Source organism: Cupressus sempervirens, chromosome 1 (assembly GCF_028749045.1).
Source record: "Cupressus sempervirens isolate cs-2001-9-10 chromosome 1, ASM2874904v1, whole genome shotgun sequence".
Taxonomy (NCBI): domain Eukaryota; kingdom Viridiplantae; phylum Streptophyta; class Pinopsida; order Cupressales; family Cupressaceae; genus Cupressus; species Cupressus sempervirens.
The window spans coordinates 462,359,777-462,372,681 of record NC_143118.1 but is presented as its reverse complement, the minus strand read 5'-3'; the positions used below and the strand labels follow the sequence as shown (position 1 = coordinate 462,372,681).

The 12,905-nt window shown below is 35.3% G+C and overlaps 1 protein-coding gene across 1 annotated transcript in view; it reads right to left on the bottom strand.

Annotated features, from left to right (window-relative positions):
• Nucleotides 1-2,574: 2,574 nt before the first annotated feature.
• The window catches only part of LOC149578302 (uncharacterized), a 46,794-nt gene continuing 36,463 nt past the window's right edge, over nt 2,575-12,905 (bottom strand). The window contains exons 6-12 of the mRNA XM_089828151.1: nt 6,794-6,877; nt 6,230-6,292; nt 5,761-5,796; nt 5,394-5,468; nt 5,204-5,281; nt 3,321-3,380; nt 2,575-3,200 (exon numbers count right to left, since the gene is read on the bottom strand). Of these exons, the coding sequence (XP_089684277.1) occupies nt 2,826-3,200; nt 3,321-3,380; nt 5,204-5,281; nt 5,394-5,468; nt 5,761-5,796; nt 6,230-6,292; nt 6,794-6,877 (771 nt within the window). The 3' untranslated portion in view covers nt 2,575-2,825. The remainder of the gene's footprint in view (nt 3,201-3,320; nt 3,381-5,203; nt 5,282-5,393; nt 5,469-5,760; nt 5,797-6,229; nt 6,293-6,793; nt 6,878-12,905) is intronic.

Here is a 12,905-nt window from a genome sequence, read left to right as displayed (position 1 = left end):
AAACATAGTAATTAGAATACATTTCAATTATAGTACAGAGAGTCTATCTCTCATCCAAATTACGTAATCTTAGATAAGGAGTTGGTGGGGGAAAGGCGAAGTAATTTCGAGCACTTGTCGGATACGCTTGGAGCTTGTTTCACGCACCCTATGCACCGTCATTCTACCATCAAAGTGATCGTAACAAGGAGAGAGAAAGTTGTTTGTGTACTATAAGAAAAAATCTTTCAAATGAACTAAGTAAATTAAATTTAATACTCATCTTCTCATCCACATTATGATATCCTAAGGTAGGGAGTTGGTGGAGGGAGAGGCGAAGTAATTTCGAGCACTTGTCGGATACGCTTGGAGCTTATTTCACGTGCCCTCTGCACCATAAATCTACCATCTTATAATGATCGTAATGACGAAAGGGAGAAAAATTCCTTCCAAAGGGTTATGTAAGTAAGAAAGAGGAACCCCACCACTTTCCTATGGAGTCTGCAATCAGGAGAGAACACCCTATTGTAGTGCTAGTTAAGGGAAAGATAGTAATGGCTCCTTTTCACAAGAACCTTTCTAGCCAAACAAGCAATCCACTAAGTAGACCACCTCGTGTGGATGCCTAATACCCACCACCGAGGCCAAAGGGGCCAAAGCTCCACTCTTGGGCTTAGTATGGAATTGGCTTGGATTAACTAATTATTATTCAAATTTCTTTGAAAATTATATATATTTATATGCATGTACTGATGCTTATTTTTTGGTTGCAAGTTCAAAAGCCTAATGAAGAAGTATAGTCATTGTGCATTGTTAATTTTAGGATCTAATCAAGGTTATGTATGATGTGTCTACATCGTGTATGCTTCGTGTCTTCATCTGTCTACACCATGTTTGCTTCGTGTTTTCATTTATTAAAATGTATATTTTATAAATCTTTTAGAATTGCTATGCAAATATGTTTGTATCTATGATTGATTTTGCTTGAGGACAAGCAAATTCGAGAGGGGAGGAATGTAATGTCCCCATTTTGGCAAGTAATTTAAATAATAATAATAAATATTTTATCTAATGTAATATTAATAAATAATATTAAAATAATAATATTATGTTATAAGTAATATTATAATAATTATACTGTCGTATTATAATAGTAATATGAACGAAGTAATAAATAATGATAAAGACATGCTTTAATATAGCAATACTATATTAGTAAAAGTATTATAATAATATTATTTATAAGTAATACTATTATAATCCTATTATACTTTATAATCATATTAGACTTATAAATTCAATATTATATTATAATCATATAATAATGTCATATTATGTATAACGTATTATAATATAATCAATGAAATAATAATAATATAATATAATGATAATTACTAAGATATATTTCAATGTAACAATACTATATTAATAATAAATTATAATAATGTATAGTTGATATATTATTAAATTAATATATATTACAATATAATTATTAATATAATATATTAACTAAAGCTTATTAATATAAATATATTATTAATATAATATAATTATTATTATGAAAAGATGTGTCTTTTACTATTAAAATGTATATATGTGGAATAGTGACTTTGAAAGGGTATCATACGGAATCAGATGGTGATTATCAAAAACCATCTGGAGGAAAATATGGCAAAATAATTTATAAAAAAAGAAAATTGTAGATAAATGATGTACCCCCAATTTGGGTTCATTACATTTTTCATAATAGATTTCTTTCAAAACACTTAATAAAGTAGAAATGCATTAGTAATTAATCTAATCACAACATTCATCTTGATTATGATCATAAGAACAAACATACATTTCTTGGCAAATTAAACCCCTCTTAGCAAATTAGAGGCCAAATTAAACCCCTCTTGGCAACATTTTATTTGGCACGGTAAACCAACAAATCAAGGGTAAATCCTCGTGTTTTGTTAGAAGAAAGATTTTGTACAGAGAACTAGAGGCACTTGGCATCTAACTTTGACTTGTATGTAAAACATTGAGATTTTGGGGCGAGCGAGAAGGCATTCACCATGGAAGAAATTGAAGTTCAAATTCTATTGCTTTTCATCCCATGGGTCATAAACTGGTTTAACAAATCAGTATAAGGCTGGCATTTATGAGTGCCTGTTCGTTATTAGGCAACCCTAGTTACACACATTTCTCTTAAACATACCAAGGCCAATATTCGATTCATTATTAATCATTTTTAGGAAACTAAAACTAGCCCATGGTAAGAAAAGTATATAGTGGCTTCGGCCATCTCAATTGACTTCAATAGAACTGTCATTTTCTACATTTTCAACAATGTGTTGATCTTAATTTCATATTGTGACAGTCATTTCTATCATCAAGATACTATGAACAAATGACCTAGTGTAACATTGCAACCAAAAATCAACGATTTTCCATCATCATTCAACTAATTAAGGGAACTTTAAGAGATCTGTTAACCCATCAAATGATGTATGCCTCATATCTAAACAAGGCTCAACAAAGGGGGGTCCAAGATAAAAATTCATCATAGGGTATACCAAACCAATTTAATAGAGGCTGTGAAACATAAACTCACAAGAAACACCATTTGATTAGCATATTGACATTGGTTTTAGGTTACGATATAACTTACCATTTAGAATCACCTAATTGGCGACAAAAGATAAGAATATCAAAAATGGACTTCCAATTACTCTTACAGAAGATCTATGAAATTCACTACCATGAAATTGTTTTTTCTCATTTCAGAAGTATAATCAGAAATTTTCAAAACAGCTTGCTCCATCCGATCCTGTGGTAGATCGCCTTAAGGATTCAATTTCTTATAATTCCCTTCTAGGAATGTTGGGCCAATTTGGAATTTGTTGATTTCTGCCATTTTCAAGTTGATTTCCAGCAGCAAAAATTTGACGTATATCAAGAGGGAGATTTATGTTAGGTGGCTGAAAGTGTCCATGATCAAGTTGACGGTTAAACCAGTCATAGGGTGGAAGAGGATTTGGTGGATGCCAATGCACATGTTGCCCTGGAGGGATTGCATGCATCTGTAGTAGCCCAAACGGTAAATGGCAGTCTGCAGATTCTTTTTGTTTTTTCATTGGAGGTCCAATATTACGACTAAGCAAGTTTGGTTCCTCTCCTGCCAAGTCCTTCAATGCCGTCTCTCTTGCCTTCAGAGCCACGTCATCTTCCACTTCCTGAAACAAGTACTTGGCAAGTTGTAATTAGGAGAGCGCTACTGCCCAAGAAAGGGAAAAATCATGAATAGTTCAGCACCACACATGCTAAGCACATCCAAACAAAATCTAAAAAGATACCTTCTCCCACAAACCGCACTTCTTGCATTTTTGGCATGGTTTTCCAGGCTCTCGGGCATGCTAATTATCAGCATTGAAACAAATATTAACAAGCCACAAGACAAATTTATTGTTAAAAATGTAAAAAATAAATATTTAAACAAAAGAAAATCAATAATTATCTCAAAAAAGGGCTGGAAAACTAAAGTCGGTGTAGATATATAGTATTAAACCATCTGTATCATATCCGAACATGAAAGAAATGCATCCAAAATTAGCCTAGAAAGAAAGTGACAACCAAGCAGATTACTCATTTTCGGGCCTTATTTTAATAGGGTATGTTTTACCAAAGCAACTCCCAAAAGTTAGTCAAAAATAGAATAAAATTATACGTTTGCATGTTGCAAAAACCAGAAAGTGTATTCCCAAAGTGGCAAATTAAACCTAGAAGCAATAATTATCTCTAAAAGTGGCATCAGTGGTTGGAATCACAAGTTTATTTTTCATTTAACAGGTCCCCCCCATCTTCACTAATGTCTGGGTTTTGTAATATTGTATTCCTTGATTTTTAACCAGTGATGCTTCCTGTCTAGATTCATACAAGTTTATTTTTCATTTAACAGGTCCCCATCTTCACTAATGTCTGGGTTTTGTAATCATATTCCTTGATTTCTAAACAGTGATGCCTCCTGTCTAGATTCATTCTTTGTATAGAAAAGTTAATGCCAAAGTTGACTTCAGAAGTATCTTTGAGATTCAAGTCTTCTTTTACCATTGAGATGCCCTAACATCCCTGGGACAGCTGGACATCCCCCGTGACAAGGATGGAACAGCATCCCAGGATGTCCCTCTGAAAGGAAGGCAACCACCTACTGGAGCATGGGCACCGGGCTGTGCATAGTGGGAAAGGGTATTTATTAACCCCTACAATCACTGCAACATCCCCATTTTAGCAGACATGAAAAACTGCAAGGGCACATCTCCAAGGTACACTGCAAAAATCAGAAATTGCACTTCCAAAATGACGAGTAAACCAACTTTCAAAGAAGTCCATTAACATCTTACAGGAACCAGCAACATCATCAATTTCTATTTTAAAAATGTCTTAGATGTTCAAAAGTGTCATGGTACAGTTTGCAATCACCAGGATAAGTGGGTATACAGATAAAGTGATGGGGATGGTGAGATCCTTATGATTCAGTGCATAGGAATAAATAAAAAGGGAAAAAGCTACACTGTAAATGAATACAAAATTGGTACAGGAACTGGGAATTGGTCCAAATCCCAATTCCAAAAGTCTCCAAGGGACTATATATGTGAATATGTTTGAAGACCTGGGCTATGAATATATATTCCCATTCCCCTTGATCATGCAAAAAATTACAAATAACTACCACCAAAAATTTGTTTTCATTAAGTGAATCTGGACATAAATCACCCATTCATTCCATTTGTAGAAAGAATGGTTTCACACAAATAGAAAATTTACTCTAGCCCAGCCGCAGGAGACAGGCAGGAGTCCCTCCCCCTCGATTTAATCAATCCTGTTCCCTAGGGTGAATTAAAAAAAAATCTTCCTGAAGATATGCTCTAGAGAGATACACACATCGATGCATATACTCTCCCTCGACAAAGCAGACTCTTTCTTCATTTATATTTAGTTATGCCATGGGAAGAATCGAGCCTGTAGAAACTTTCTTATCCAGATTGCTTTATCAACAGCTCATCTTCAACAGGCAATACTCAATGGCACTGCCATTCCAAGAAAATGTGGCAACAGGATGGCAGTATGCCTAATATGCTATTTACATCTGCTGGCAATATCTATCACTATCGTTCTCATTAGTTATGAATAATACAGCAAATAAAGCTTACTGAAACAGAGTGTTGATGGAGGAACATACCTGACAAAAATGTGTATAATCCTTTGGAATTGCCTGTCGGCATATATAACACATTGTAATTCCACATCTACATGTCACCTATATGTGCAATATTTATGATTAGGCACATGGGAACAGGTCAAATCAAACTTAAAAACGAAATGAACAAAGGTTTGCTAAAATGCTTTGACTACCCTTACAGGGTACACACCTTATTGCAACCATCCGTCTTTACTAGCTCTGTCTTACAACTGCTACACACTCTTATCACAGCTTTTGTCATGACCTGTCTCAGTTAAACAACTCTGCCTAAGTGATTAATCAATATGCAATAAACCTATATAACTCTGAACATCAGAAATCAAGACCAAAGAGACATTGAAGCAATTTGAAATATGATATATATTAAAATATACAAGCTATCACTAGAGATAAAAGACTTGGGAAAAAAAGGCTGCTGAGAATCAGCCGTGACATGCAAACCACACAAAAAATAGGGAAAAACATGTCTCAGAAAATACAACAGATGTCTGATCAAACTTAACAAGCTAAACCTGTATGTAATTATAAATTGTTACCTCTTCAATTTTCCTGCGTAAAGCAGTCTCAGATTTCTGCATAACAAATATTTTTCCCAAATGAATTAGAATAATAGATACAACTTTGAAAACAGCAATCTCAAGAAACTAACAAGCTATCAACATTATTCATATTATTTCTCTGTATCTGTAACTGCACTTTGTTTCAAACAGATATTAAATATGTACTGAAGATTTATAGGCCAGCAAAAGTATCAGAAAAAACTACGTATTTAATAATGGGAATTATTTAAAACAATCATATGTATTTCACAAACAGATCTTTTTCTTATTCTTAAAATTTGTATATGTTCTGTATGCACATATTTAATAATAATTTTAATGGGATGGAGTAGAGGTTGGGGAATGGGGGGTGTGGGAGGGGTAGAGAGAGAGAGAGAGAGAGAGAGAGAGAGATCTTTACTATTAGACAAGCATTCAAGCTAAAATGATTTAAGATGTTCCATACCTTCTCAACTTCTTCGCAGCGCAAAGGTATATGATTTGGCTCTTTGCATTGAATACAAGATGCCTACAATGCATGTAAACAAGCAAACATAAAGAAAAATTAAGTAAAATAAACTCAATATATTGCACCTATTTAAATCAATGACAAGAGATTGTGTTCGGTCCCAACTCCTATAGACAGATCTTTGGATGTATGTCACCAAATAAGTAATATCATATAGATTTAACAGACAGTGCAAAAATAACTAAATAAGAAGCAAACTTGAAAACAAAATCCCCACCTTGATCAAGTTATTAACCCAGTGAAACACATTAAAGTCCACATACATGATTATTAAGTTTCCCAACTACAAAATTAAAAGAACAATCTCGTGGAAACAAAACAAAAGAAAGTGCAGAAACAAAACTGTTCCATTCTTTTCTTCCTCGTCCTGGAAGAGAATTAACGTGATCCAAAATATCAATCAGCCAGAGCTTACAAACATGTTTCAGAAGCATTTCAATAATTAAAACCCATGATTTTAAATGTAGCTACCTAAAAATAAGTGAAAAACAAGATCCCTACCTTTGAACACTCACTATTTGGACATTCCAAAACCCGTACACCTTCATCTACTTCACAAGGGAAATTGCAAAATGGACAATAAACCTGCAATATTATACATTTGAAACTGTCAAATGTCATTTCTTTCTAAAAATATTTTGATTAAAGTCGAATTAAAAACCTATGAGAAAGGTCTACTACGATCAAGTACAAAAACAATATGATATTCAGTATAGTTGAAACAAAAAACTGTTAATTTCAAATTCACAATCTTTACAACTCTCCCGCCCATACATTTTCATCTGCTCATGGCAGTCTCTTCTGGGGAGGATCCAGCCCTCTTCAATCCGGACCCTACTCTGTTGTTGGGGTCATCTGTTTGCCCGGACCTTTCATTGGTGTTTGGTTCTAACTTCTCAAGATGTCGAGTGGAGTTTGTGTAAACACCCACTTATTGATAGCACGCCTAGTTTGGACCCTAGCGCTACGATGGAACCCTGGTTTTTGCAAATCAGGGCCTCCATTAAAGTGTCCTCTCAAATCGTCATGCTATACAGCTAATCTTATATTTTATTTGGCATTTTAAAGCATGACTTAGTAACCTATCAGATTATATATTTCCTCATTCTTTTAGATCAAATCTTTATTTCATCATTTTGTATAAGCCTATTTTAAAACTATGATTTCCATGACATCATGCTGTGAGATATCTTGAGGACTAATATTTCAAGAAGAAGCATATTCTTGGATTATGATATGGTTATGATAAATACAATTTCTTGTTCATTTATAAATGTTTATGACCTGTTCAGATTTGTTCCAGATCTTGTCCATTACTTATATTCAAACAATATGTTGCAGATCAACAAAGGCCATGTGAGAGGAAGAACTTGTTTGTGTAATCAAGAATGAACATGCTCAGAATTCTAAGTGATACTGAGAAGAGAGGAGTCTGAGTATGTTGGTGCAAAGGAGAATATGGGATATCTCATTTTGTGATAAATTATTGTCATTAATAGCAAAAAAATTCCTTAAAAGTATGAACAAAATATAAATGGAGAATACATATATGTGGCAGTAGTATGAAGTCAGATATATATTTGATTCTGAACAAATCTATGGTAGTAATCATGTGCGAACATGCAAGGATGGGCATGCTGTATAACACATTATATATTCAGAATATTAAGACTAAGAATCAATTTATAAACATCAACGATATGCAAGAATTGATCCCACCCACACAGTATCCTACATCGTGGCATGTTCTACAAATTCAAAAACGAGAAATTCAATCAAAAGTTGCTCTGTGCTATTCGATGAAAGTTCAGATTTTAAAATTCTCAAGAAATAATAGATGCAACATCCTGAAACGATGTGTTCTAGAGGCAGATGAAATAATTTTGAACGATATCTTGTGTTGAGTTATTCATCTCCAAAGCCAACATCAGAAATCGTCTGGTAGAAAAGCTACTGTCTAGCCTCAATCCAAGATGACTTTTAGTCCAACAATATGCTCATCAGATAGGATAGCAATAAAGAGGTTTCAAAGACTCGAGATCACCGCAGAGGACATCTTCCAATTTGTTCTCAGTTGACATTTTGAGCATTGCATATTTCAAGATCCCCTTGAAATTTTGAAGGCACCTTGAATTGTGAATCCAAATTCATATATGACATTCTTCCAGGATTAAGGATGTATTTTCGGTTGTTTCTGGTTCTGAAGTACTCCGCTCGTTGAATGAAGATTCCAACATGCCATGAAAACACCCCATGCCTGAGGCAAATTGAGGAAACAGCGAAGATGGTTGTGTATGCCAGGTTTGAAGTTTGTTCCATTTGAGAATTGATCGAATCACCGTCCTTCAATCATCTTTGCATGTACAAGAGACACTATGAAGCCACTGGAGCATTAACTATCGCAAATCATTGTTGATGACCTTAGTTACTAGATTCGTGCCCTAGAGGCCAGATCCGGATTCGGGTCCGATCCGGATCCAGATTCGTGCCTGGATTCGTGCAGATCCGGGCAGGATCCTTGTTTTACACAGTGGATTCGTCAAGATTCGTGGCCCACGAATCCTGACGAATCCACTGTGTAAAACAAGGATCCTGCCCGGATCTGCACGAATCCAGGCACGAATCCTCAAGGATCCAGCATGAATCCTCAAGGATCGACAAGTTTAAGTGAGTCTAAGTTATTTAATATGACTTTTTTAAATATATATTTTTGCTTTCTAGTGCTAAAATGACTTTTTTATGCATTATATATACTAATAAATGAGAGAAACAAACAAATAAATAAATAAATAAATAAATATATATATATATATATATATTTTTTTTATTTTATTTTTTTGTTACTAGTTGTGGCTTGGGCAAGATCAGTAATATTAAAATATATATATATTCACGAATCCTAATCGGGAAAAAAAAAAAATCACGAATCCACGGATCCGATTCACGTGCCCGAATCAGATTCGTATCCCGAATCGGTAACTAAGTTGATGACTTATGTCTAATGATTCTTTGTTGTGGTGCACGTATATGGAGTATACGATGGAGAAGAATTGGAACGCCTAAAAGCAGTAACAAGAATATCAACATGTAAGGATGACTTTTGGGAATGATCACAAAAATCCAATCTTGGAGCAGGACGCATGGACAGTTATGGATGTGAGGCTTGAAGCCTATTATGCGTGATGGCAATATTCGAATGTTTCAGGAACTTCACTACTATCAATTCTCCAACATGACCAAGTGATCACCGTTGCAAGCAACATCATCTTTAATGAAGTCAACAATATATATGGTTGAAAGCAAATCTCCATTTATGACAACCAAGGTATATTGAAAATGCATTGAGGAGGAAGCAGCGTGGCTTTGATATAGAGGATTACAGGTGGTTCTATCTCCTATAGTTGGATAACAATGAGAAACAATTAGCATGTGTCGTTATTTTCATCTAAACAACGACTAAATGTAATCTCAAAAGAGAGTAAGACAAAACCATCGCCATCTCCAGCTACATGCTAAGTAATTTTAACTTAATTTGTAAATGTGCAGTTGGGATTAGATTAGGAGATCTGAAGTGGTGTGATACTTCAGATTCAGTTTTAATACCTTTTCATCCTCATGTAAATATAAGATGTAAAATCAAAGGATAGACACAATTAAGATAGCTATCTCACAGGCAGATTTTTCTATACCGATTTATTATACGCACTCTTGATATATAATTTTTCATTGGAGAAGACTGAATGTTGAACTAGGCTTGTGGATATTGGAGTATTGGGCAAAAATTTTACATGTTGTTTGGGACTGAATTGCAATGAACAAAGCAGCATCATTGAGTGTCTTCATTGCATTCTATTTCAGGCATAACCAGTAAGAGATTTTATTTTATTTGTTTTTTAAAGCCTTAGAAGCAAAATATTATATAGTTCTATCCTTTATGATCAATTTTTATTTCTGTACATAATTTAATATCAGGATAAGTGGATTGAACCAGTTATAGCTTTTCAAACTCGATATTGTGATATATTAAATTGTTTCCATATTCGTGTCTATTTTGTCCCAGTATAAGTTAAAAGCAATTTAGATTAGTTTGAATATGCGTTAGTATAATTGATTCATCACATCTTGGTAATTAAATTGTTTATAGTTTAAATATATAAGATTTCATAAAGTTATATGTCTAAAGAACCCAAGCTAAAGAAAGACGTTTGTACCATAGGTATGGCGAGTAATATTCAAGGGGTGATATCCTCTCCTAGGGCTAAAACTTTCTCTAGGAATGTCACAAGTGCACAGGGGAAGGAGGCAGATTCTCATGTTGATTGCAACAAGCAAAATGATAATAGAATGGAGATAACCCAAGCTAAAGAAAGATGTTTGTACCTTGGGTACGGCGAGTAATATTGAAGGGGTAATGTCCTCGACTAGAGCTAAAACTTTCCTTGGGAATGTCACTATTGCACAACGAAAGGAGGTGGATTCTCGTGTTGATGATAAGAAGCAAAATAAATTAAAGAATGGAGATTACCCTTTCCTTGAGGTTATCTTGAATATTATGAAGACCCTAGAACCTATGCAGAAATTTGCCCCCCATTTGGTTACGGACTGTGCAATGGTGATGGCTTTGGAAAAAGGGAAGATACTGCAAAATAAATAGTGTGCCTTGCAGAAGCAAAAGGGGAGGGAAATTTGTTTGGGGATTGTTGCTTGTCCTCCTCAATGCCTAATAGGAGATTGGTTGGTCCAGCTACTATGACTCCTCCCAAAGTACCAAAACTCAACTCTTTGAGAGATAGCAAAATGTCTAGACAAGGACATATACCATGTTCTAATCCCAAAAAGAACACCAACATTGGCCTAACTTTTTCTACGACCTCCACACCTGATGAGATTGCAATAGAGGTTACCAAGTCCATTGTCCTCTCTTTGTGTTGTAACTCAACTTCAGTTTTGCTACCAGAGACTGACATGGCAGAATGGCGGATCCCAATGAGGAGATAGAGGGGAGGTAAAAAGGTTGACGCTAGCATGGACACCAAGCCTAGTAGGATGTCAAAGAGAACTCTTAGTACAAAGGTGATGCCCATAGAAATTGCTAGTGGGAGACAGTTCACTCGAGGCTTGAAGTCCCTATCTTGGGGTTTGAATAGCCCTCAAAAACATGTTTTAAAACAGAGCATAAACAACCTTAAGGTGGATGTGTTACTTATTCAAGAAGTTAAGATGACATCTCAAATATTTCCAAAGCTTGTGCACCGTATATGGCCTAGTGTTACGTTCTACTATAGTGAGGTGGATGGTGCCCTAGGAGGTATTGCGACGCTATGGAACCCGAGTTAGTTGGATGAAATCCTTGTTTTGTCTCACAATTTCTTGGTTGTTTCATTTAAAATAGCACTTTTTCTTGGTACATGTTAAATATATATGCTCCTAAGACAAGAATGGCCATTGACCCGAGTCTAGGAGGAAATTTCATCCCTCATCTCTGATAATGAGGAAGCTCTTTACATGGTTGTTGATGACCTTCTAAGAAACTGGGTGGGTTGCTTGACTACAATTATAGTATGAATGATCTATCTAAGTTTCCCAATAGGAATGATCTCCTTGATCTAGAAATCCAAGGTAATATGTTTACTTGGTCGAATGACAGGAAAGGCCAATAATTGATTCAAATAAAATTGGACACGTTCCTAGTATCAACAAGGTGGGATTTGGGTTGTACTTTTGTTCTTATTGCCCTCCCTATAATGGTTTCTGACCATGTCCCCATCCTCGTCCATCCTCTTCAATTGGGTTGACAAGCCATTTTCCGGCCCCCTCCCCTTTTAGTGTGAGATTATGTGGTATTCTCATCCTTACTTTTAGGAGTGCATTCCAAGTTGGTGGAGCATCCCTATCAAGGGAATGGCTATGTTCAAAGTTTTAAACAAATTAGAGACTATAAAGGGAAGTTAGAGAATAATGTAAATCATCCCTTAGGTACATCTTCAAAAAAAAAATAGAGATTAAATTGGATCATTTACAAAAAGCTATTGTTGTTGAGGATCTCTCCCAAGGTACCCATTAGGAGGAATGATGGAAGAAGAAATGGAGGGATAATTTAGCCCATTAGGAAAGATATTGGAAGCAACGGTCTAGGATCTAGTGGCTTGTGGAGGGTAATAGGAACACATCCATTTTCCATGGATTTGCTTCCAAGCATAAAAAAGGAACACTGTTAGATCTCTGTTGAATGATAATAATGAAAAACTTGTGGAAGCGGACAAAATTGGTGGTTGGGCCTCTCAATACTTCCAATAATCTTAGTTTGAAATTTCTAGGGCAAAACCCGCTGAAATTAGAGACAACCTCCTCAGCCATACCCCTACAGTTTTACAAAGTGTTGACAATGAGCTGCTTCTAAGCCCTATGTCTGACGATGAAGTGAAAGTGGTTGTGTTTGCCATGGATGCTTACATGGCCCCAAGACTGGATGGCTTTCCTCCTGCGTTCTTTCAAGAGTTATGGGAGGTGTGGAAATATAATATCACTACAGACACAAGGGACTTTATTAGAGCAAGCAAGTTGCTTAGAAAGTTGAACAATACCTGAGTTGTGAACACATTGAAGCTACTTG